General features: G+C 43.6%; 1 protein-coding gene across 10 annotated transcripts in view; it reads left to right on the top strand.

Annotated features, from left to right (window-relative positions):
• tcf4 (transcription factor 4) overlaps positions 1 to 25204 on the top strand; it is a 502483-nt gene that overhangs the window by 241099 nt on the left and 236180 nt on the right. For all 10 annotated transcript variants that reach the window (XR_013498725.1, XM_078219717.1, XM_078219702.1 and 7 more), the window contains 2 exons: positions 16108 to 16243; positions 23873 to 23922. Coding sequence is in view for 9 of the 10 variants with exons in the window: in XM_078219717.1 (XP_078075843.1) it covers positions 16108 to 16243; positions 23873 to 23922 (186 nt within the window). In the remaining variant the exon portion in view is untranslated. The remainder of the gene's footprint in view (positions 1 to 16107; positions 16244 to 23872; positions 23923 to 25204) is intronic.

Genomic DNA, 25204 nt, shown 5'->3' with positions numbered 1-25204 from the left:
GAGCTCTGGGATGTCGTAAAAATCTAGTATAGTGACAGTTCTTTATCCAGATTGATGGTTTCTGGTCTGCCCAACATACTCTGAATGTATTATTTTATCATAATCTTTCTATTGTTAGTCAAAACTTCTATTTTAAATTAACCAATTGTTTGATTACGCAGTGGGATTTATGTACAATTGGGTATATAGTTATCCAAACTGGGATGGTTTCAGAACTATTTAGGTAAAACCTGGTTTCACTATGCAACTATATTATAAAATAAGTATATGTTGAAGTTTAAAACCCCAGTTGAAATCCCTGTGGCAGCTGATATCAGGGCATCTGGATGTTAAATTAGAAGCGTGGTTCTTACCTCCTCATTTGCGCTACAGTCTTATTGGCCACTGCTTTTAAGTCAATGTTTTGGGAGGCGTGTGAAGCTCACTGCAGGCCGGAGAGAGCCTCATGAATACTTAACAGCTGGGGGCCAATGCCATCATTTGTATCCCAATGTTATTTGAATGCTGGGCTGAGCTTGTCACACAAAAAGCCAACTGCACTAGAGAAAGCTGTCACCACATAGATCCAGGGCTAGAAGATATACACCAAAGCAAGTATTACAAGATGTTTTATGGATTCCTTGTGGGCCAAGAGGAGCATAATTGCACCTCCAGCTCCACAGGTGCATCTTAAATCAAAATATAACACCAAGCCACGCAAGGGCAGCACAATGGCACAGTGGTTAGCACTGCTGCTTCACAGCGCCCAGGGACCCGGGTTCAATTCCAGCCTTGGGTGACCGTGGAGTTTGCATGTTCTCCCCGTGTCTGTGGGTTTCCTCCGGGTGCTCCGGTTTACTCCCACAGTCCAAAGGTTAGGTGGATTGGCCATGCTAAATTGCCCCTTAATGTCACAGCTGGTTAGGTGGATTAGCCCTGGTGAATGCACAGGGTTCGGGCTGGTGGTTGAGAGAAAAGATTCTAATGGTGACAAGAGTGTTGAAGATTGAAGTGAGGGGGGTGGTTGGTTAATCAGGTCAGTAGCTGCAAAAATGTGGTGGTGAAGAGATGGCCAAAAGTGAGACAATTAGTTAAAATAGTCTAGGCTTTAGTATCAAGATTTATTATCAAGATTTGATTGAGAAACCAGCTGTGGAACTTAAACCGGTATAAGCTATGAGGCAACATGATTTTTTATTAATTTAAAGGTTTGTAAAATAGTTCATTGCAAATTACTTAGGAATCTTATTGGGGATCATTTTCACTCACAGTCGAAAGACAAATATTATCGGCAAATTCTTGAGGTTAGTAGATGCTTCATTGTTTAGTATTCATATATCCTTTGAGTACGAAGCTTTCAGGCCAACCACATTTTTCTAATTGTTCAGCAGCTGTAAAGTTAATTGACAACATTTTTGATGCTGAATGTTTTGGGGATTCATTAAGCATGTGCAAAGAACATTTAGTAACTCACAGCTGTCCCTGAATAAACTGGAAAAATGTTGCTGGTGTTATACTCATCACCTTCGCAGGTGGGATAAAGGGGCGATTGCAGAATGAAATCCTGCCTCGGTGGTCCAATTTTTGTGTGTGGTCTAATGTGATGAAAGCAAAATCGCTGGAAAATATCCAGGCAGATTTGTAGTGTAAATCTTCGAAGAGCACCTTTTACTTTTTAAATTGAGTTTAATGGGGGCACCACGTGAACGTTGAAGAAAATAATCACTCGCTAAATCTTTGAAGAGGTGAATTGAATTTTCCAAACTCTGTCTCTCTACATTACCCCATGCCCCTTCCCTGCAAAACAAAAATCCTGTTGTGAGGAATTGAGATTTATCAATTCCCAAATTGGTGCATTTCAGAATTATCACTGTCAGTCAGCTTTATCGTAAGTGAAGGAAACTGTCAAAGTAAACTAAATTTAAGGTTACAGAAAATACATTTTGGGTCATTTAAAGTTCAGTACTGAAGTGGTTCCTTAGTGTTGCCAGGAATGTCTGCACTCGGTGATGTTGCTGCGGGAGAGAGGTTTGGGACTGTTTAATTGAGGCCAGAGGAAAATTTGGAGGGCAAGTAAACTTGCAGCATTTCTATTCACCTCCATAAACCCTCTACTGTTAGACTTCCTGGTTCAGCCAAAAGGGGAGGCACAGTTTGGACAGTGAACCTTTTAACAGCTTCTGCCTGTAATTTTTTTTTTCCCCTGATTGATTAATCTTTGTTCGATTGACCTTGTTAAGGTCAATTAAAGGTCGACAAGAAATGCTATCCTTGCCAGTGATTCTCATATCACATGAATGAATGAAAAGACATAGAGGTCTAAAGCAGGGAAGTCAAGTCGATATAGATCAACCACAATGTCATTGAATATTGGAGCAGGCTCATGGTCCCTTGAGGCCTATCTCTGCTCCTGCTTGTTGTGATCTTGAGGGTAACAGTTGTTAATGCTTTTCATCATTTTTTATCTGAAACTTGAATTATAGCTCCCAAAAAAACCAAATTAATTAATGTTAACCATCCGCACTGTATGGTTCTTTGATTCTGCGATTTAGAATGGTAATGGCCAATATTCCACCAAGGGACTATCTTCTCCTTGGGTCTCACGCAGCAAGACTAGAAGTAATTAGGGGTATAAATTCAGATATGAACTCAAACTCAAACTGAATATTTTAGCGTTTCAGCATTTTATTTTGATCAGAACCTGAGAATTGTCAAAGTCTGAAGTCACATCATCTTGACCAGAATTTAAGAGAAATGCCTATGGGTTCTAAGTTTGCCAAATTGAAATTCCTGGAAATGATAAATAGAACCCCGGAGAACTGCCAGTTGCAGCATTTCAGAGTATAGTGATTTTCTTTAAATATAAAAATTTATTGGGGAGTGAAGATTCTAAAACTGGTTCCTAAACGAATCATTTCCTTGCTGTTATGGGTAAGTCAGTGCAGCGTACAGCAATGCGGTGCAGTTTGCCTAAAGGAAAATTTGTGCAGTCAGCTGGCTAGTTATCGGAAAACTCATTCTTCATTGACAGGGTAGCTTCATTGTGCAGTATGTATGAAAGCAGTCTCACTCCCTTACCTGAGACCAGGCATTGACTTGTGTTTCAATTATTGAAGAACGTCATCATAATACATACAATGCCATCCTCCTACATACATAGTTCGAATGAGTTTGGTTATTTTGCGTTTTATGGTGAGGTGCACGCTACATAGTGAATGTCACATAATAGCAAATAACAGATGGCTTAAAGCGTATTGCACCCATGAACAGATGCTCATCCTTTTTAAAAATATAAATCTGTGTAATATATGCAGGCTACAGCTTTTGTCTGTCACGAATCTAACCTATTCTAGTTCTGCAGTAAGAGTGCGTATTTTTCTATAGCTGCCACTGTATTTCCATTATCGCCAGAGTGGGTGGAATGAATAAAGTCTGATCTAATTCTTAGTATGAAGCAGAGTGGATTGCCTGACATTTCTGCACACATTGAGTTCCTGACTCTCAGTTGGGGAAGAACAGCGAAATTGATCAGGGAAGAATTGAAGAGTTGTCAACTCACTTCATTTTTGCACTCTTCCTGGACTAATGCCCGGAATGTTTTCTCAGGAGCCCAAACATATAAACTTATCCTGAAAACGTCATTCAGAAATAACCATCTTTGAGCACATTTCACTCGTGATGGACCAATCAATAGGGCACTGTGCAGCATTAGAATTTTTCCTCTCTGAGGTAAATGTGTAAGGACCCTGTGGTTAGCACTGCTGCCTCACAGCACCAGGGACCCGGGTTCAATTCCTGGCTTGGGTCACTGTCTGTGCAGAGTCTGCGTGTTCTCTCCATGTCTATGTGGGTTTTCTCCGGGTGCTCCGGTTTCCCCCCACAGTCTGAAAGACGTGCTGGTTAGGTACATTGGCCATGCTAAATTCTCCCTCAGTGTGCCTGAACAGGTGTCGGAGTGTGGCGACGCGGCGATTTTCACAGTAACTTCATTGCATTGTTAGCGTAAGCCTGCCTGTGACACTAATAAATAAAAACTTTAAAAAAAGAAGTTATACCATTCCACCTTTTCATCTAATGGTCAAGGCAAGAAGTAGGAAACAAATGGAGATGAGGGACAGAAAGCTCCTGTCACAATTTATTCCTTCTTTACACGATGCTGTTCTATGCTTGTTGTGGTTCCACGCGTGCCTCAGGTATCTCGCCAAGTAACCAATATTTTATGTGTGAACCAAGATGACAGGTTTTAACAGGGGAGAATACAACAGTCTAGTGGTTTTGCACTGGATAAGTAATCCAGAAGCCCAGACTAATGCTGCAATCACATAAGTTCACATTCCACAATGGCAGCGAGGGGAATTGAAACTCGGTTATTTAAATTAATTTGGAATGAAAGGTAGCCTTAGTAATGGTAACCATGAAAGCTGATTGTATTAAAAATTCATCTGATTCACTAATGTCCCTTAAAGGAGGAGAAGGCTGGCCTACATGTAGCTCTAGATCTACAGCAATGTAGTTCACTAACTGCCCCCTGAAATGGCCAAGCAAGCCACTCAGTTGTGTCCAACCACTAAGAATTCAAATAAGAATAAAGCCAGATAGAGCATGACCACGGCATCAGATACAACAAAGGCACACCGAATCAGTCAATCCTGCATAGTCCTCACTAATATCTGGGGACCAGTGAGAAGATTGGGTAAGTTGTCCACTAATCAAACAATGGCCTGACAGAAAACAAAAATGATGGAAAATCTCAGCAGGTGTGACAACATCTATGGAGAGAATAGAGCCAAGGTTTTGAGTCTGGATAACTCTTCATCAGAGCTCTGACAAAGGGCATCCACAGTAAGAAGTCTCACAGCACCAGGTTAAAGTCCAACAGGTTTATTTGGTAGCAAAAGCCACTAGCTTTCAGAGCGCTGCCCCTTCGTCAGGTAAGGGGCAGTGCTCCGAAAGCTAGTGGCTTTTGCGACCAAATAAACCTGTTGGACTTTAACCTGGTGTTATGAGACTTCTTACTGTGTTTACCCCAGTCCAACGCCGGCATCTCCACAAAGGGCATCCAGACAAGGCTGATTCCAGGAGTGGGTGTCTGTTTTTTTAACCCCAGTAGGCAGTTGCACCTTGTGCAAGTTGGAAAGATCTCAATGTAAAAATGAAAATATGATTCAAATGGTCACTATTCCTTCATCCCAGCAATATCCTTACAGACACTTAGAAATTAGGAAAACTAAAACAATTTATCATATCACCCTTGGACTCTAATATTCAAGGTAAGTATGTGGTACATGTGAATTAACAGGCAAACTGTGGTCAGACACACTGCACTCCAAGGTAAATGACAGATGCGACCAAAACAGATTCTATGGATTTCTCAGCAACCCACCCAGATGCTTGTCACCCCTTACAAGGGTTTCAGATCTCCATGTTTGAAGAACTTGCCTTGCACTGCTCTTCAAATGTTATTCCCACTCAGGCAGCTTCGACATTGATCCACCTCCAGAATTTCAGACTTGCCTTCTGATACACTTTTCCCCTGGACCTCTGAGTATATTCAAGTTTCATCATCCAAACACAATTTCAGATCTTCAACCATGCCAAGAAGAACATTCACTGCTCCAAAAGGTCCACAGTAAGGAGACATCAACTTTTGGCTGCCTCCTCAGATCTTCAGGGCTTCTCTCAAGCCTGCTTTGCTCTTTGTAGCTCTGTCTTTAACTCAGAGTCTGTAGCTCTGCACCTTTCTTTCAACTTTACTTCTTGGGTTCTGTTTCTGATCCTTGGCCTTGACCCTTGCCGAGGACTTCTTTCTGCATTCTCTTTTTGATCTTTGTCTTTGCCCCTGCCTGGGAACTTCTTCTGGGACTTCCCTCTGTCCCCTCCCAGTGTCTTGCTCCTGGAGACACCTTCTCAGAAAATAGTTCTGTGGTTCAAGTCAACTAAGCCAATTCTGTGCTTCTGCTCAAGCACGTAGGGCCGTTTCCCAGCCTAAAGAATGCAAAAGGACACAAACTGCCCACAAACTATCGACTGGCACATGTACAGAAGGCCTGAGGCCCACCTGGAAATCAGAGTTCCTGATCCCCATTTCATCACAAGGGACAATTAGCATTGAAAGGTCAAGAACCTCACTGCCAGAGTTGGATGGTGCTAAACTTGTGGGGAGGTGTCAGGATCCCTCCATGTCTGCAAGTAGCTACAAATAGGGGATATGAAAAGAGTCAGAAAGGTTAGGGTTGTCAGCCAGATGACAGGGAACAACCTCTCACAGTCGCGGGTTCTGCCACATTTATTGCCATTTAGTAGGATAGTGATTTGATTTGATTCATTATTGTCACATGTATGAATATACAGTGAAAAGTATTGTTTCTTGCATTCTATACAGATAAAGCATACTGTTCATAGAGAAGGAAGGTTTGTTAGAGAATATAAAGAGAATATAAAGACTGACAAATCCCCAGGGCCTGATGGAATCTATCCAAGGCTGCTCAGGGATACGAGAGATGAAATCGCTGGGCCTCTGACGCAAATCTTTGTCTCGTCACTGGACGCAGGTGAGGTCCCAGAGGATTGGAGGATAGCTAATGTGGTCCCGTTATTTAAGAAGGGTAGGAAGGGTAACCCGGGTAATTATAGGCCGGTGAGCTTGACATCCGTGGTGGGGAAGTTGTTGGAGAAGATTCTTAGAGATAGGATGTATGCGCATTTAGAAAGGAATAAACTCATTAACGATAGTCAGCATGGTTTTGTGAGAGGGAGGTCATGCCTCACTAACCTGGTGGAGTTTTTTGAAGAAGTGACCAGAATGGTTGACGAGGGAAGGGCCGTGGATGTCGTCTATATGGACTTTAGTAAAGCGTTTGACAAAGTCCCTCATGGTCGGCTGGTCCAAAAGGTTGGATCTCATGGGATAAAGGGGGAGGTGGCTAGATGGGTGGAGAACTGGCTTGGTCACAGAAGACAGAGGGTGGTAGTGGAAGGGTCTTTTTCCGGCTGGAGGCCTGTGACTAGTGCTGTTCCGCAGGGCTCTGTATTGGGACCTCTGCTGTTTGTGATTTATATAAACGATCTGGAAGAAGGTGTAACTGGGGTGATCAGTAAGTTTGCGGACGACACAAAATTGGCAGGACTTGCAGATAGTGAGGAGCATTGTCAGAAGCTACAGAAGGATATAGATAGGCTGGAAATTTGGGCAAAGAAATGGCAGATGGAGTTCATTCCTGATAAATGCGAAGTGATGCATTTTGGTAGAAATAATGTAGGGAGGAGCTATACAATAAATGGCAGAACCATAAAGGGTGTAGATACGCAGAGGGACCTGGGTGTGCAAGTCCACAGATCCTTGAAGGTGGCGTCACAGGTGGAGAAGGTGGTGAAGAAGGCATATGGCATGCTTGCCTTTATAGGACGGGGCATAGAGTATAAAAGTTGGGGTCTGATGTTGCAGATGTATAGAACGTTGGTTCGGCCGCATTTGGAATACTGCGTCCAGTTCTGGTCGCCACACTACCAGAAGGATGTGGAGGCTTTGGAGAGAGTACAGAGGAAGTTTACCAGGATGTTGCCTGGTATGGAGGGGCTTAGTTATGAGGAGAGATTGGGTAAACTGGGGTTGTTCTCCCTGGAAAGACGGAGGATGAGGGGAGACTTAATAGAGGTGTATAAAATTATGAAAGGCATAGATAGGGTGAACGGTGAGAAGCTTTTCCCCAGGTCAGTGGTGACGTTCACGAGGGGTCATAGGTTCAAGGTGATGGGGGGGAGGTTTAAGACCATAAGACCATAAGACATAGGAGCGGAAGTAAGGCCATTCGGCCCATCGAGTCCACTCCACCATTCAATCATGGTTGATTTCAACTCCATTTACCCGCTCTCTCCCCATAGCCCTTAATTCCTCGAGAAATCAAGAATTTATCAATTTCTGTCTTGAAGACGCTCAACGTCTCGGCCTCCACAGCCCTCTGTGGCAATGAATTCCACAGACCCACCACTCTCTGGCTGAAGAAATTTCTCCTCATCTCTGTTCTAAAGTGACTCCCTTTTATTCTAAGGCTGTGCCCCCGCGTCCTAGTCTCCCCTGTTAATGGAAACAACTTCCCTACGTCCATCCTATCTAAGCCGTTCATTATCTTGTAAGTTTCAATCAGATCTCCCCTCAACCTCCTAAACTCCAATGAATATAATCCCACGATCCTCAGACGTTCATCGTATGTCAGGCCTACCATTCCTGGGATCATCCGTGTGAATCTCCGCTGGACCCGCTCCAGTGCCAGTATGTCCTTCCTGAGGTGTGGGGCCCAAAATTGCTCACAGTACTCCAAATGGGGCCTAACCAGTGCTTTATAAAGCCTCAGAAGTACATCCCTGCTTTTGTATTCCAAGATATCAGAAGGATGTATTTTACACAGAGGGTGGTGGGGGCCTGGAATGCGCTGCCAGGCAAGGTGGTGGAGGCGGACACACTGGGAACGTTTAAGACTTATCTAGACAGCCATATGAACGGAGTGGGAATGGAGGGATACAAAAGAAGGGTCTAGTTTGGACCAGGGAGCGGCATGGGCTTGGAGGGCCGAAGGGCCTGTTCCTGTGCTGTATTGTTCTTTGTTCTTTGTAAGGAAACAAAAAAGTGTAGAATGTAGTGTTACAGTCATAGCTAGGGTGTAGAGAAGGATCAACGTAATGCAAGGTAGGTCCATTCAAAAGTCTGATGGCAGCAGAGAAGAAGCTGTCCTTGAGTCGGTTGGTACGTGACCTCAGATTTTTGTATCGTTTACCTGATGGAAGAAGGTGGAAGAGAGAATGTCCGGGAAGTGTGCGGTCCTTAATTATGCTGTCTGCTTTTCCGAGGCAGCAGGGAGTCTAGACAGAGTCAATGGCGCCTAACACACTGCATTCCTCCATTGACACTTGAACATTCTGCTCCATGAAAAGTGTTGAAATAGTCAAGTCTAGAAAGTGAGAGTTTTGACAGTGGATGGCCTGAGGTAGAGACAGAAGTGAATGATGTTACAGCAGTGAAAGCACTCTTTATTGATTCAGAGGATCCGGGGTCAGAAGCTTAACTTCTTGGGGTTGAGTAGAATTCTGAGTTGTGAATAATCTATCTTAGCTGAAGAAGTGGCAGTGAAGGGAGGTCAAGGTTGTAGTTGATGGTGAGGTTTTGGAGTTTGTGTCAGCATCTGAAAATGATGATTTCCACCTTTCCACTGTTTATTAGGAAAAAGCTATGTATCTTCAGAATCATAGAACAGTTAGAGCGTAGAAAAATGCACACTTGTCTCGGCTGCTTCTCTGCAGGATCAATTAAGCTGGTCTCACTCCAGGTGCTTATCCAATTCTTTTTATTCAAAGCCCCAGTAGAATCTGTTGCCATTACCCTGTCAGTCAGTGCATTCCAGATTCTAATCATTAGCGATGAAAGATTTTTCCACATGTCCCAATTGATTCTTTGACAATCACCTTAAATCAGTGTAACCAATACTTGACCCTTCCACCAATGGGAACAGTTTGTCACTTTCTACTCTGTCTGGACCCCTCATGATTTTTAGCACCTCTATCAAATTTCCTGCCAACTTTCTCTTCTCTAAGAACAACTCCACCTTCTTTGGCTAACAGCAGCAGCAGCTAAAGCAGTGGCACCATGGCTGGCTCTGTTGTTAGGCAGGGAGGGACAAAGAGCACTAGCGCAATAGTTATAGGGGACTCTATAGTTAGGAATACAGATAGGTGCTTTTGTGGACATGAAAGAGACTCCAGGATGGTATGTTGCCTCCCTGGTGCCAGGGTGCAGGATGTCTCTGAACGGACAGAAAGCATTCTGAAGGGAGAGGGTGAGCAGCCAGAGGTCGTGGTACATATTGGTACTAATGACATAGGCAGGAAGTGTGATGAGGTCCTGCAGCAGCAGTTTAGGGAGTTAGGCAGAAAGTTAAAAAGCAGGACCTCGAGGGTTGTAATCTCAGGATTACTCCCTGTGGCACGTGCCAGTGAGGCTCGGAATAGAAAGATAAACAGCTGGCATAGGAGAGAGGGTTTCAGATATCTGGGCCATTGGGGTCTCTTCCGGGGTAAATGGGACCTGTACAAGAAGGACGGGTTGCATCTAAACTGGAAGGGCACAAATATTCTGGCCGGGAGGTTTGCTAGTGTCACACGGGAAGATTTAAACTAGTTTGGCAGGGGGGTGGGAACCAAAGCAAAGGTGAATTAGCTGATGGGGAACCAGAGAGTAGGGCCACTAAGACTCAGAGAAACAGCAGGCAGGGTGGGATTGCAAATCAGAGAGGGTCTGGTGGACTGAAGTGCATTTGTTTCAATGCGAGAAGTGTAACAGGTAAGGCAGATGAACTTAGAGCTTGGATTAGTACAAGGAACTATGATGTTGTTGCCATTACGGAGAGTTGGTTAAGGGAAGGACAGGATTGGCAGCTTAACAATACATTATACAGATGTTTCATGTGGGATAGAGGAGGATGTAAAGGTGTGGGGGAGTTGCACTACTGGTTAAGGAGAATATCACAGCTGTACTGCGGGAGGACACCTCGGAGGACTTATACAGCGAGGCAATATAGGTAGAGCTCAGGAATAGGAAGGATGTAGTCACAATGTTGGGGGTTTATTACAGGACACCCAACTGCCAGCGGCAGATAGAGGAACAGATATGTAGGCAGATTTTGGCAAGGTGTAAAAGTAACAGGGTTGGTAGTAGGAGATTTTAACTTGCCCTATATTGACTGGGACTCACTTGGTGCTCGGGGCGTGGATGGGGCAGAGTTTGTAAGGAGCATCCAGGAGGGCTTCTTGAGACAGTACGTAGAACAGTAGGGAAGGGGCCATACTGGACCTGGTATTGGGGAATGAGCCCGGCCAGGTGGTCGATGTTTAAGTAGGGGAGCAGTTCGGGAACAGTGTAGTCCTCAAGTTAAGGTGCTAAATTGGGGGAAGGCTAATTACAACAATATTAGGCAGGAACTGAAGAATGTAGATTGGGGCCAGATGTTTGAGGGCAAATCAACATCTGGCATGTGGGAGGCTTTCAAGTGTAAGTTGATAGGGATTCAGGACCAGCACATTCCTATAAGGATGAAGGATAAGTATGGCAAGTTTTGGGAACCTTGGATAACGAGAGATATTGTGAGCCTAGTCAAAGAGGAAAAGGAAGCAATTATCAAAGCTAGGAGGCTGGGATCACATGAAGCAAGTGTGGAATATAAGGAAAGTAGAAAGAAACTTAAGCAAGAAGGAAGGAGGGCTAAAAGGAGTCACAAAAAAGCATTGGCCAGCAGGATTAAGGAAAATCCCAAGGCTTTTTATACATATATAAAGAGTAAGAGGGTAGCCAGGGAGAGGGTTGGCCCACTCAAGGACAAGGGAGGGAATCTATGCGTGGAGCCAGAGGAAATGGGCGAGATGTTAAATGAGTACTTTGTATCAGTATTCACCAAAGAGAAGGACTTGGTGGATTTGGTCTGGGAAAGTGTGTGTAGATAGTTTCAGTCATGTTTAGATCAAAAAGGAGGAGGTATTGGGGTTCTTGAGAAACATTAAGGTAGACAAGTCCCCAGGGCCTGATGAGATATACCCCAGAATACTGAGAGAGGCAACGAAGGAAATAGCTGGGGCCTTGAGAGAAATCTTTGTATCCTCACTGGCTACAGAGGAGGTACACACAGTAAGAAGTCTCACAACACCAGGTGAAAGACCAACAGGTTTATTTGGTAGCAAAAGCCATTAGCTTTCGGAGCGCTGCTCCTTCGTCAGATGGGTGGGAGTTCTGTTCACAAACAGGGCATATAAAGACACAAACTCAATTTACAAAATAATGGTTGGAATGCGAGTCTTTACAGGTAATCAAGTCTCAAAGGTACAGACAATGTGAGTGCAGAGAGCATTAAGCGCAAGTTAAAGAGATGTGTATTGTCTCCAGACAGGACAGTTAGTGAGATTTTGCAAGCCCAGGCAAGTCGTGGGGGTTACAGATAGTGTGACATGAACCCAAGATCCCGGTTGAGGCCGTCCTCATGTGTGCGGAACTTGACTCTCAGTCTCTGCTCAGCGACTCTGCGTTGTCGTGTGTCGTGAAGGCCGCCTTGGAGAACGCTTACCCGAAGATCAGAGGCCGAATGCCCGTGACCACTGAAGTGTTCCCCAACAGGAAGAGAACAGTCTTGCCTGGTGATTGTCGAGCGGTGTTCATTCATCCGTTGTCGTAGCGTCTGCATGGTCTCCCCAATGTACCATGCCTCGGGACATCCCTTCCTGCAGCGTATCAGGTAGACAACATTGGCCGAGTTGCAAGAGTATGTACCGTGTGCCTGGTGGATGGTGTTCTCACGTGAGATGATGGCATCCGTGTTGATGATCTGGCACGTCTTGCAGAGGTTGCTGTGGCAGGGTTGTGTGGTGACGTGGTCACTGTTCTCCTGAAGGCTGGGTAGTTTGCTGCGGACAATGGTCTGTTTGAGGTTGTGCGGTTGTTTGAAGGCAAGAAGTGGGGGTCCATGCACCATGCAGACGCTCTGACTTGCATTTCAACCATTATTTTGTAAATTGAGTTTGTGTCTTTATATGCCTTGTTTGTGAACAGAACTCCCACTCATCTGACGAAGGAGCAGCGAGCGCTCCAAAAGCTAATGGTTTTTGCTACCAAATAAACCTGTTGGACTTTAACCTGGTGCTGTGAGACTTGTTACTGTGTTTACCCCAGTCCAACGCCGGCATCTCCACATCATGACTACAGGGGAGGTCCCAGAGGATTGGAGAATAGCCAATGTTGTTCTTTTGTTTTAGAAGGATAGCAAGAATAATTACAGGCCGGTGAGCCTTACATCAGTGGTAGGGAAATTATTGGAAAGGATTCTTCGAGACAGAATTTATTCTCACTTGGAAATAAGTGGACGTATTAGAGGCAACATGGTTTTGTGAAGGGGAGATCGTGTCTCACTAACTTGATCAAGTTTTTCGAGGAAGTGACGAAGATGATTGATGAGGCTAGAGCAGTGGATGTTGTCTACATGGACTTCAGTAAGATCTTTGACAAGGTCCCTCATGGCAGACTGGTGCAGAAGGTGAAGTTGTATGGGATCAGAGGTGAGCTGGCAAGGTGGATACAAAACTGGCTCGGTCAAAGAAGACAGAGGGTAGCAGTGGAAGGGTGCATTTCTGAATGGAGGGCTGTGAGAAGTGGTGTTCCTCAGGGATCAGTGCTGGTACCTTTGCTGTTTGTAATATATATAAATGATTTGGAGGAAAATGTAACTGGTTTGATTGGTAAGTTTGCGGACGATACAAAGATTGGTGGATTTGCGGATCGTGATGAGGACCATCAGAGTATAGAGCAGGATACAGATCGGTTGGAGACTTGGGCAGAGAGATGGCAGATGGAGTTTAATCCGGACAAATGTGAGGGAATGCATTTTGGAAGATCTAATAAAGATAGGAAATATACAGTAAATGGCAGAACCCTGAAGAGTATTGATAGGCAGAGAGATCTGGATGTACAGGTACACAGGTCACTGAAAGTGGCAACGCAGGTGGAGAAGGTAGTCAAGAAGGCATACGGCATGCTTGCCTTCGTCGGCCGGGGCATTGAGTTTAATAATTGGCAAGTCATATTGCAGCTTTATGGAACCTTAGTTAGGCCACACTTGGAATATAGTGTTCAATTCTGGTCGCCACACTACCAGGAGGGAGTGGAGGCTTTGGAGAAGGTACAGAAAAGATTTACCAGGATGTTGCCTGGTATGGAGGGCATTAGCTATGAGGAGAGGTTGGAGAAACTTGGTTTGTTGTCACTGGAATGATGGAGGTTGAGGGGTGACCTGATTGAAGTCTACAAGATTATGAGAGGCATGGACAGACTGGATAGTCAGAAGCTTTTTCCCAGGATGGAAGAGTCAATTACTAGGGGGCACAGGTTTAAGGTGCGAGGAGCAAGGTTTAAAGGAGATGTACGAGGCAGGTTTTTTACACAGAGGGTGGTGGATGCCTAGAACTCGCTGCCGGGGCAAGTAGTGGAAGCAGATACGATAGTGACTTTTAAGGGGCGTATTGACAAATACATGAATAGGATGGGAATGGAGGGATATGGTCCCCAGAAGGGTCGGGGGATTTAGTTCAGTCAGGCAGCATGGTCGGTGCAGGCTTGCGGGGCCGAAGGGCCTGTTCCTGTGCTGTAATTTTCTTTAGAAACATAGAAACCCGACAGTACAGAAAGAGGCCATTCGGCCCATCGAGTCTGCACCGACCACAATCCCACCCACGCCCTACCCCCATATCCCTACATATTTTACCCACTAACCCCTCTAACCTAAGCATCTCAGGACACTAAGGGCAATTTTTAGCATGGCCAATCAACCTAACCCGCACATCTTTGGATTGTGGGAGGAAACCGGAGCACCCGGAGGAAACCCACGCAGACACGAGGAGAATGTGCAAACTCCACACAGACAGTGACCCAAGCCGGGAATCGAACCCAGGTCCCTGGAGCTGTGAAGCAGCAGTGCTAACCACTGTGCTACCGTGCTGCCCCCTTTGTTCTTTGTTCTCCAGTCTTGTCACATAACTGAAGTCCCTTGAGCCTAGAACTCGCCTTTTTAAATCTTTTCTGTAAGACCTCTAAAGCCTTCACATCCTTCCCAAAGTGCAGTGACCAGAATTGGAGACAAGGGGGGGAATTTTCCCGTCCCGCCTGCCACGGGAATCGTAGTGGGCGGGGCGGACCATGCAAAGGTCTGTTGATGTCAGGTGGAACTTTCTGGTTTTGGGGCGAGTGCCAGATTATTTTCATCCCAGTGAAGTTGACCCTCCTCCAGTTAAGTACTTTTATTCTAGATTGATCCTTTCCTTTTCCATAGCTAATCTAACCTTATGATATTATGATCACTGTCTCTTGAAATAAATGTTCTCCAATTGCTACTTGATCCGGCAATACCTCCTTCCTTTCTGGGCTAGAATCATACTGATCAAGAACATTCACCTGAACACACTTCAGAAACCTTTCCCCTCTCGGTCCTTTGCACTATTACTATCTCAATCTGTTTTGGGATAATTAAAGTCCTCCAACTCCATAGGTCTTTTTGCCTCTAAGTAAATTTGCTCCTATATTCTTCCTACTAGTTGATGGATGAGACACTGCAGCCAGGAATGGAATGATACTTCTATTGTTTCTTAGCTTTCAACAAATGGATTCTGTCTTTGACCCTGCCATGACATCCTTTCTCTCTCTCCAGCACTGTAATATCCTTAATAATCAATATTGCCACCACATTCCCATTCTTTTGTTCCCTATCCTTCCTGAACACCTTGCATCCAGGAATATCCAGTAAGGACAAAAGAACTTGGAGCAGGAGTAGGCCATCGGGCCCCTTGAGCCTGTTCCACCATTCAGTAAGATCATAGCTGATCTTTTTGTAGACTCAGTTCCACTTACCCGCCCATTCACCATAACTCTTAATTCCTTTACTGTTCAAAAAGCTATCTATCTTTACCTTAAAAACATTTAGCACCCAAACCTGTCCTTTTTGGAGCCAGGCTGCCATTATCACCATAACAACATGACCAGAACTTTACTGCCCCATCCACCAAGGGAATTGGAAGGGGCGAGGTGTGGACAATGAGAAAGACCATTGGCCTCAGGTGGGATTTTACGGTTTCGGGATGAGCGAGGCCATAAAATCCTGCCCCATATTTCCATGTAGTTATCTGCACCTACACCTCAACAATCTTATCTATCATGTTGCATACGTGCACTGTTTACCTAAGTTAGCTTTTGTTGCATTCCATAGTTGGATAGTTAGATTTTCCAAGTGTGAGCTACAGCACCATTAAAAGTAAAAGTGATATGTCGTTCTGAAAGAACTTAGTATTTGGTCATTGGTGGTGAAGCATCTCACATTTTGATTTTGATATAAACTTCATTTCTCCTTCCGCCATCACAAGTTCATACCAGGATCTGTAGTCACAATGTTTCCATTTTTAAATAGCTAGCTCCACTCAGTAAGTGTGAAGAATGGATATTGCAGTCACACGAGGCAGTGAAAACGAGAAATGGTTCTGTACTGGCTACTGTCGTGCAATAAGAACAAATGGGTTATCCTAACTACTTTTTTCTTTTTTTTTTGTATGTTACAGTCAAGTCTCCTTGGGCCTGACATAGGTATGGGCAGTCCAGGAGCCTTATCCCCAACAGGCACCAAGCCTGGCTCACAGTATTATCCATATTCCAGCAATAATTCCCGTCGGCGACCAATGCATGACTCCTCAATGGGTGAGTGCTGTTCCACATTTAATTTCTACTATTGAACTCACCGCTTTAGTCTTTTGCGAGTCTGAAGTGGACCATTTTGCAACTCTTAATATACCCCCAATGTACTGTCATCCCTTCAAAAACTACTTTGGCAAAATTTACAATGCTGAACGTTCTGAATTGCCATTTGAGAAATGGGCCGAGCTGTTACAATATTAAGTCTGAGAAACAAATGAATTATTTTGGGAGTGGAAAATAAAGGTTGCTGATAAAGCGTAAAAGGGCATTCAGTATAAAAAATGTGATTTACCCACCTGCAGTTTAATCCCGTGAGCACTGCAAGAGCACAATATGCCAGGAATCTTGCAATTCTTGCATCTGGTCTGAAAAACATGACGTGAAGTCTCTCTGTCATTGCCATGTAATTTGAATTTGCCCACCAATATTTAGGCAGAAGTCTTCAGGAGATCATTGTCACTTTCTGGTGCAAAATGTCAGAAGTGATGTTGATTGGCCAGGAACCAGCAAAATGACTGGTTTCCCACCCCAGATCTGAGCAGAAAACTCAGATGTCCAATATAGCTAATGTTTCGTTAAGGCATGTATTAAACAGGTGAACTACACCAAGGCCCAGATACTTACTGTTGAATATCAGTGACACATAATAGAGATCTACGAATTTTTGTGCTAAGCCCTTTGAACTGTAGAAAATGTCCACATTTGCTCTTTTTCTAAGGTGAGGTTATATCTGGAGAGCATTTTAATCTACTTAGAACAGAGGTGTTATAATTGATTATTATGAAGAGATCACAGAAACTGCATTGCACAAAATTAAAGTAGTTTGACTTCAGTATGAATTCCAACCTCCCCACCCCTGCAGTTGCCAACTCCCCTTCGCTGACCAGTAGCATATTGATGATACCAACATACCAATTTAGTCAAATGGCCACCTTAAGTATTTTGTAGTCAGTCTATTCAGATATGTTATTTCTATTAAAAAAACATTCATGACCACGTCCTGCCCTGTTCTCGGGTAAGTACGAGCAAAACTTTCACCTTAAGCAGGACTTGAGCTTGAAAGAAAATAGCCAGTTCTCAACTAGTGTCTACAAAAACATTAACTGCCAGTGGGTGTCTCCTGATGTTGTACATGAGGAATCCAGATCAAAGGCACTTTTTGAGAGAGAGATGGAGAGGGAGGGAGGAGATGGTGGTGACAGAAGAGGGAGAAGAGTGGAAAAGAGAAATGATAGTAGCGAAGGAGGAATGGAAATGGGTAAAAAAGGAGTAGCGGGGAGAGGAGTTAGGAAGGTGATGAGTGAGAGAGGAAGGAGCTGACTGGATACGTATTTCTTAGTGGAGTGATGGAGAGTGGGTGGTTTTTGGATGGGGATTTGTTCTTTTGGGGAGTGGATGGGGAGGGTGTTGTACTTGATTTGTTACCTCAGTGGAACAGGGAGAAGGTGCTTTCCGCACCAGTAGATGAATGATGGGGGATTTTCACAGTGACTTCATTGCAGTGTTAATGTAAGCCTACTTGTGACGCTAATAAATAAATAAAATATTGGTCACTGATCTTATTCTGAGGGTAGGGGAAATGTAGCTGTCTTAGGAATTGGAGATAACATTACATGAGTCTATCCCCAGCCTAGTGCCTTCAATGAAATATCTGTTTCCTGGAGCTTACTTAATGGAGGAGGCCTCCAGAAAAGATTTATAATTAGCCTGAAATTTATTATTTTAAAAACACTGCACGGAGTGAATGCAAAACACTGCAGGGAGTGAATACATTCCACTGAAAGCGCTCTCCCAATATTCCATCTTTTTCTTTTAATATAGAAATGGTTAAATCAGCATCCTTATAACAGGATATAAAAAATAGCTTTTTTTTTAGTAGGTTAGAGAAGGTTCACACACTTTATCATGAAGTTGGCAGGAATCTTGCAGACGTGGACTTGGTGAAAGTATTTTAAAAGCTGATTTTGTGAGAAATAAGATAGGCAGTTTTGGAGGGTTCATAAACATTGTGATTTGTTGTAGTTTCATCAGACCTAGCGCGCAACTGTTCCCTTCATTTATTTTATTATGGACAGCTTGGGGCTTCAAGAGTTGTTTAACATAGACTTTATAAGGAGGTTATGGAATGCCCACTTGCTGTAGCGATACTTTTTCCTGTCAAGGTATTTTGACTACCATCAAGATATTTTGCTCCATAGGTGACTGCAGGTTATAAGACAGGTTATTAGATAGATGACAGCAAGTCACATGATTCAGGGTGATGTCATGTGAAAAGTGCGAGTGACCAATGGACAACATTAGAACTCTGAACGTTGAATTTGAAGATGTGCTCAACATTTTAATGCTGTTCCTCGTAACTTAAGACCACACCAGGAGTATTGCATGCAGTCCCTGCCTAACAAAGGATATACTTCCACAGAGGGGGCGCAGTGGAGGTTCACTAAGCTGATACCGGGGTTGGTAGGATTGTCCTATGAGGAGAGATTGGTTCGACAGGGCCCATATTCACTAGAGTTTAGAAGGATGAGAGGAGAACTGATTGAAATGTGTAAAATTCTAACAGGGCTGGACAGAAAAGATGCAGGGAAAAGGTTTTCCCTGACTGAGGAATCTAGAGTAAGAAGCCTAACAACACCAGGTTAAAGTCCAACAGGTTTATTTGGTAGCAAAAGCCACTAGCTTTCGGAACAGGTTGTTCCTTCGTCAGGTGGGTGGGAATTCTGATCACAAACAGGGCACAAAGACACAAACTCAATTTACATGAATAATGATTGGAATGTGAGTCTTTACAGCTAATCAAGTCTTAAAGGTACAGACAATGTGAGTGGAGGGAGCATTAAGCACAGGTTAAAGAGATGTGTATTGTCTCCACAGAGGGCAGTTAGTGAGATTTTGCACATCCAGGCAAGTTGTGGGGGTTACAGATAGTGCGACATGAACCCAATATCCTGGTTGAGGCCGTCTGCATGTGTGCGGAACCGGGCTATCAGTCTCTGCTCAGCGACTCTGCGCTGTCGTGTGTCGTGAAGGCCGCCTTGGAGAACACTTACCCAGAGATCAGAGGCTGAATGCCCGTGACCGCTGAAGTGCTCCCCAACAGGAAGAGAACAGTCTTGCCTGGTAATTGTCGAGCGGTGTTCATTCATCCATTGTCATAGCGTCTGCATGGTCTCCCCAATGTACCATGCCTCGGGACATCCTTTCCTGCAGCGCAACAGGTAGACAACGTTGGCCGAGTTGCAAGAGTATGTACCGTGTACCTGGTAGATGGTGTTCACACGTGAGATGATGGCATCCGTGTCGATTATCCGGCATGTCTTGCAGAGGTTGCTGTGGCAGGGTTGTGTGGTGACGTGGTCACTGTTCTCCTGAAGGTTGGGTAGTTTGCTGCGGACAATGTTCTGTTTGAGGGTGTGCGGTTGTTTGAAGGCAAGAAGTGGGGGTGTGGGGATGGCCTTGGCGAGATGTTCGTCTTCATCAATGACATGTTGAAGGCTCCGGAGGAGATGTCGTAGCTTCTCCGCTCCGGGGAAGTACTGGACGACGAAGGGTACTCTGTCCACCATGTCCTGTGTTTGTCTTTTGAGGAGGTCGGTGCGGTTTTTCGCTGTGGCGCGTCAGAACTGTCGATCGATGAGTCGAGCGCCATATCCTGTTCTTATGAGGGCATCTTTCAGCGTCTGGAGGTGTCTGTTGCGATCCTCCTCATCCGAGCAGATCCTGTGTATACGGAGGGCTTATCCGTAGGGGATGGCTTCTTTAACGTGTTTAGGGTGGAAGCTGAAGAAGTGGAGCATCGTGAGGTCATCCCCGGAGCAGAGAAGCTACGATATCTCCTCCGGATCCTCCAACATGTCATTGATGAAGACGAACATCTCGCCAAGGCCATCCCCACACCCCCACTTCTTGCCTTCAAACAACCGCACAACCTCAAACAGACCATTGTCCACAACAAACTTACCAGCCTTCAGGAGAACAATGACCACGGCACCACACAACCCTGCCACAGCAACCTCTGCAAGACGTGCCGGATCATCGACACGGATGCCATCATCTCACGCGAGAACACCATCCACCAGGTACACGGTACATACTCTTGCAACTCGGCCAACGTTGTCTACCTGTTACGCTGCAGGAAAGGATGTCCCGAGGCATGGTACATTGTGGAAACCATGCAGACGCTATGACAATGGATGAATGAACACCGCTCGACAATTACCAGGCAAGACTGTTCTCTTCCTGTTGGGGAGCACTTCAGCGGTCACTGGCATTCAGCCTCTGATCTCTGGGTAAGTGTTCTCCAAGGCGGCCTTCACGACACACGACAGCGCAGAGTCGCTGAGCAGCGACTGATAGCCAGGTTCCGCACACATGAGGATGGCCTCAACCGGGATACTGGGTTCATGTCACACTATCTGTAACCCCCACAACTTGCCTGGATGTGCAAAATTTCACTTACTGTCCTGTCTGGAGACAATACACATCTGTTTAACCTGTGCTTAATGCTCTCTCCACTCACATTGTACCTTTAAGACTTGATTAGCTGTAAAGACTCACATTCCAATCATTATTCATGTAAATTGAGTTTGTGTCTTTGTGCCCTGTTTGTGATCAGAATTCCCACCCACCTGACGAAGGAACAGCCTGTTCCAAAAGCAAGTGGCTTTTGCTACCAAATAAACCTATTGGACTTTAACCTGGTGTTGTTAGGCTTCTTACTGTGTTTACCCCAGTCCAACGCTGGCATCTCCACATCATGAGGAATCTAGAACCAGGGAATAAAGTCTCAGGATAATGGGAAGACCATTTAGGACGGAAATGACAAAATATTTATTCACGCAAAGGATGGTGGACCTACCACAGAAGGCTGTGGAGGTCAAGTCACTCAATTCAAGAAAGAGGTAGATTGTTTATAAAAAACGTAACGGCACCAAAGGGTATGGGAAGAAAATGGGAATATGGTATTGAGATAGAGGATCAGCCATGTTCTTCATGAATGGAGGAGCAGGCTTGAAGGACGGAATGGCCTCCTCCTGCTCCTGGTTTCTACATTTCTAAGTTTTTATTCTTGCCTTTCATGACATTACCAAGAATCATCAATGTTTTTTTAAAATTATTACCTCTTCTACAAAGGAAAAATTAACTAGTGAATTTAAAGCAATAAATACTTTACACAAAATAGATACAGAAAACTTATTTTGATATTTTTAACTGATGGCATATCCTTGCTGAAGGTGGTGTGACCTAGATGAAAAGATATTAATGATAGCCCCAGAAGAGTTCAAGCCGCCTGGATCACATGATGATCATTATAGTATCATCAGGTCCCCTCTGCGAAAGAACCAATTTCGGTGCATGATACAAAATTAGCAGTAGCTGCAAATGTGTCACAGAAACACTATCTTGAATAGGCAGTATGTTCCTGGTAGATTACCTTTGGGAATAGTGGAATATTTTTAATTTTCCCTGAAGAGATTAAATGGGAGAGGTACAATCCGCAATAGGACAGAACATACGAGGCAAATGAAAGATGCAGGTTTGCTTGCTGAATGATCTCATTCCACATTTCTTTATCTTCTTAATGCCTTGCGACGATGTCACATGTCAGACAAGCAAAGGATAAGCAGAATCTAAGCCTTGAGATAACTTTACCGCTCAGTCCGTAGTCACATTATCCTTATTCTCAGTAAGTTATGTACTTTGGAATTGTTCGGAAAACAACATACAAATTACGTTTATATCGTTTTGACTATATATAATATAACTTACCGTGACCAAATCCAAACTTGTTACTTTGAAAATAAGTGGAGAATAAGGAATGGTCATTAAATCAACAAGCCCATCCCATTCTTCATATATCTCCATGACAAACACTAAGAAAGGAAATGGTGGCCCCACAGATAGAAAAGACTGATTGAAGTTGGACCAGAGTATAATGCTGTAAAACCCCTGTTGACATAGACTTGTGGAAAGGATCATCAGTTGATAATGACCAGTAAAATTGACATTGACATGAATTGCAGTGGTGCCTGTGAGGAGTGGCCACCTGTGAAGCATAGCCACGTGCTCCCAGTTCCATCTGTGATTTACAGTTTTAATGAACCTGCCCTCTGAGATCGTTTCACATTATAACGGGAACATAAAAAGTAATGATAGAGGGGTTGAGTGTTTTCAGATGTGATTTTAATTGACAGCCATGTGGAGGGGACCACCTGTGAATAAAGACCACTTTTTTGTGTGAACCATGGGTGGTTGCTTTGACAGGTTTAGCTGCATGTCCCATTATTCATTGACAAAATTCAGATGCAAGTTGTCAAAAATTATCAGGTGCTCCTATGGAGTCGCTGCTGATATTACTGCACAAGACAGTGAATATATGCTACTTAGCTAGCTAGCACTGTTTAACACGACAGGTCGTTCCTTGTTAGTGAAATTTGTCTTGATTTTAAGTTTTCCCCTTCCTCTAAATTCCGCCCGTATCCAGCATGGACCATTATTTCTGGGTTACTTTACAGAAGCTCATCATTTACTTTTCATCTGTCATTCTTCTGATATCTGCCTTGCAAATCTAAAGCAGGAAGATGAACATTTGAGTGGGAAAGTTGCATTGCCATTGTGTCTATTTGCAAGTAGGGCTTTCATATCATTTGCATGCTGCCATGTCTTGGACAACTCCCTGAAAAAAAAGGAACTAAGGGATAAAAACCCTCATTGATTGCTCCATTGGTGGCCCAGTTGCTACAAAGCACTGCCTGTATGATACTGAGCTATACAGACCCAAAAGCCTTTAATCCACAATCTAAGCTATTAGCTGATCTCAGTGAAGCAGTAATGTGCATAGTTGACTTTAATGTCCCTAGGCTAGGAGAGCGAATAATCAACCAGATATCCCATTTCTGACTGTTGTCTTTGCGAGGAATGATGCAGTCGTAGATATCCAGTGATACTGTTGTAAGATTGAACTATGAAAGCCCCATAGTGTAACAACTTGATGAGATTTAGGGGAGGTGATGGCCTAGTGGTACTATCGCTAGACTATTAACCCAGAAACTCAGCTAATGTTCTGGGGACACAGGCTCGAATCCCGCCATGGTAGATGGTGGAATTAAGAATCTACTGACGACCATGAAACCATTGTCAATCTGCTGTCCTTACCTGGTCTGACCTATATGTGACTCCAGAGCCACAACAAAGTGGTTGACTCTCAACTGCCCTCTGAAATGGCCTGGCAAGCCACTCAGTTCAAGTGCAACTAAAGATGGCCAATAAACGCTGGCAGCCAGCGACGCCCATGTCCCACAAATTAATTTTAAAAAGATTCACCAGTAACATCTTCATGAAAGCTAGCCGCTTGGTCAGCAACTGAAGCTTGCCCTGATGTGAGTAAAATAATTGGGTAAATTTAGTGTTTCTGATTTTGTACAAGATCCATCCATCTGTAAATTTAATCCTGTGCCCTCTTCTGTCTAAAATTCTTATATATACATATAGAATATATATATTCTATATTCTATAGAATATTACATCGTTCTATAGATGTAATGGGGAAGAAAATGGGTAAGTGCAGTTAATTTGACAAGAAGCCCTGGTGAAAAGAGATTTGTACTAACATGCTCACTTACTGATTTACAGAGATTCCACCGAAAAAGGTTAGAAAGGTTCCTCCAGGCTTACCATCTTCAGTAAGTTACATTGTTCAATTATAATGTTCCATGTGTCAGAAGTATTGACGAGAACACTTTAAAGTTTCACACTCTATATGAACGATCAGAAGGGAAACCTTTCTATAACGTAACTTCATGTTGAGAGAAGAAGTAAAGATACATTTCCCTTCTGTTTCTGGAAATCTTCTGTAAAATTTGTTTCTGCTTTCATGTAGGACAATGTAAACTTTTAAAGAGCAAGTTATATATTATTATTTGTTGTTTTTAAACAAAATATTTATCCTGAAAATAAGGGAGCAACTCAGTCTGGGATTTGTATATCATTGTTGTAACTTCATCTATTCTGTCTTCAAAATATGACTAGATTAAAATGCTCCTTGGCTGGGAAAACATCCATATTAGAGAGAAGATAATATACATTAATAGTAAGCATGAGCCCATAAGTTGGTTCCTAATAAATCAAATTATTTGATTAAAATATTTTTTCTGCATTTTTTTCTCCTTTTTCTACCTCCCTCTCCTTAAAGCATTGGGCTGTGTTTTCCATCTCTTACCTATAAGAAGGCAGATAAGATTGCCTTTCTTTTGCTCGAAAACAATTCTAACACCAGCAGTCTCCCTCCAGTACATCTCCTCAATGGCCATTCATGTGTGAACCTGGATGGCGAGTGTTGGAATATCACAGCCAAGGCTGATTCCACATCTTGACCTCGACAAACGTACACGTTCCAGCAGGTATCGCTGCGTGAATATCAGCAGAAGCGAAGCTGGCAGATATTTCCTCCTCCAGCTGAAATCCAATGGCAGTAGAGGCCTAAGCATAACAAATCTACTGACATCTTTGTTTGAGGTCAAAAAATTTAGCAAAAATTCGAATTGAATGTCACAAGTTCTGATTTGCACGGCTCATTTACACTGTCACCTTTATGAACTGAGCCATCAGAAGATTGTTTAAAGAACATTGTCTTCATCACTAGGGAGGGAAAAGAGCCAGTTATTTTTGCACTAACCTGGAACAATATGGTGATTTTTTTTTGTATCACAGTGGAATGATTTACACCACGTTGTGTCTGGCAAATACTTAACTTTTGAGTTAAGCCAATATTTGTAATTCACTTCTATCCAGGGAAGATTTAACACTTAAACAACAAGAATAGTATCTATCATAGCATTTTTTTTATGAATGATGGTTAAATTTTAAAATGCTTTATTTTTAAGCACGTTATGTTAACAATGAGGACAACTCCATTTTGGCACTGTGCTTTGAGGAAAAATCCTATGGCATTTATTACATCTGCAA

This window comes from Mustelus asterias, chromosome 1, assembly GCF_964213995.1.
Source record: "Mustelus asterias chromosome 1, sMusAst1.hap1.1, whole genome shotgun sequence".
NCBI lineage: Eukaryota > Metazoa > Chordata > Chondrichthyes > Carcharhiniformes > Triakidae > Mustelus > Mustelus asterias.
Note: the sequence above shows the minus strand (reverse complement) of the source record. Positions and strands in the feature narration are given on the sequence as shown.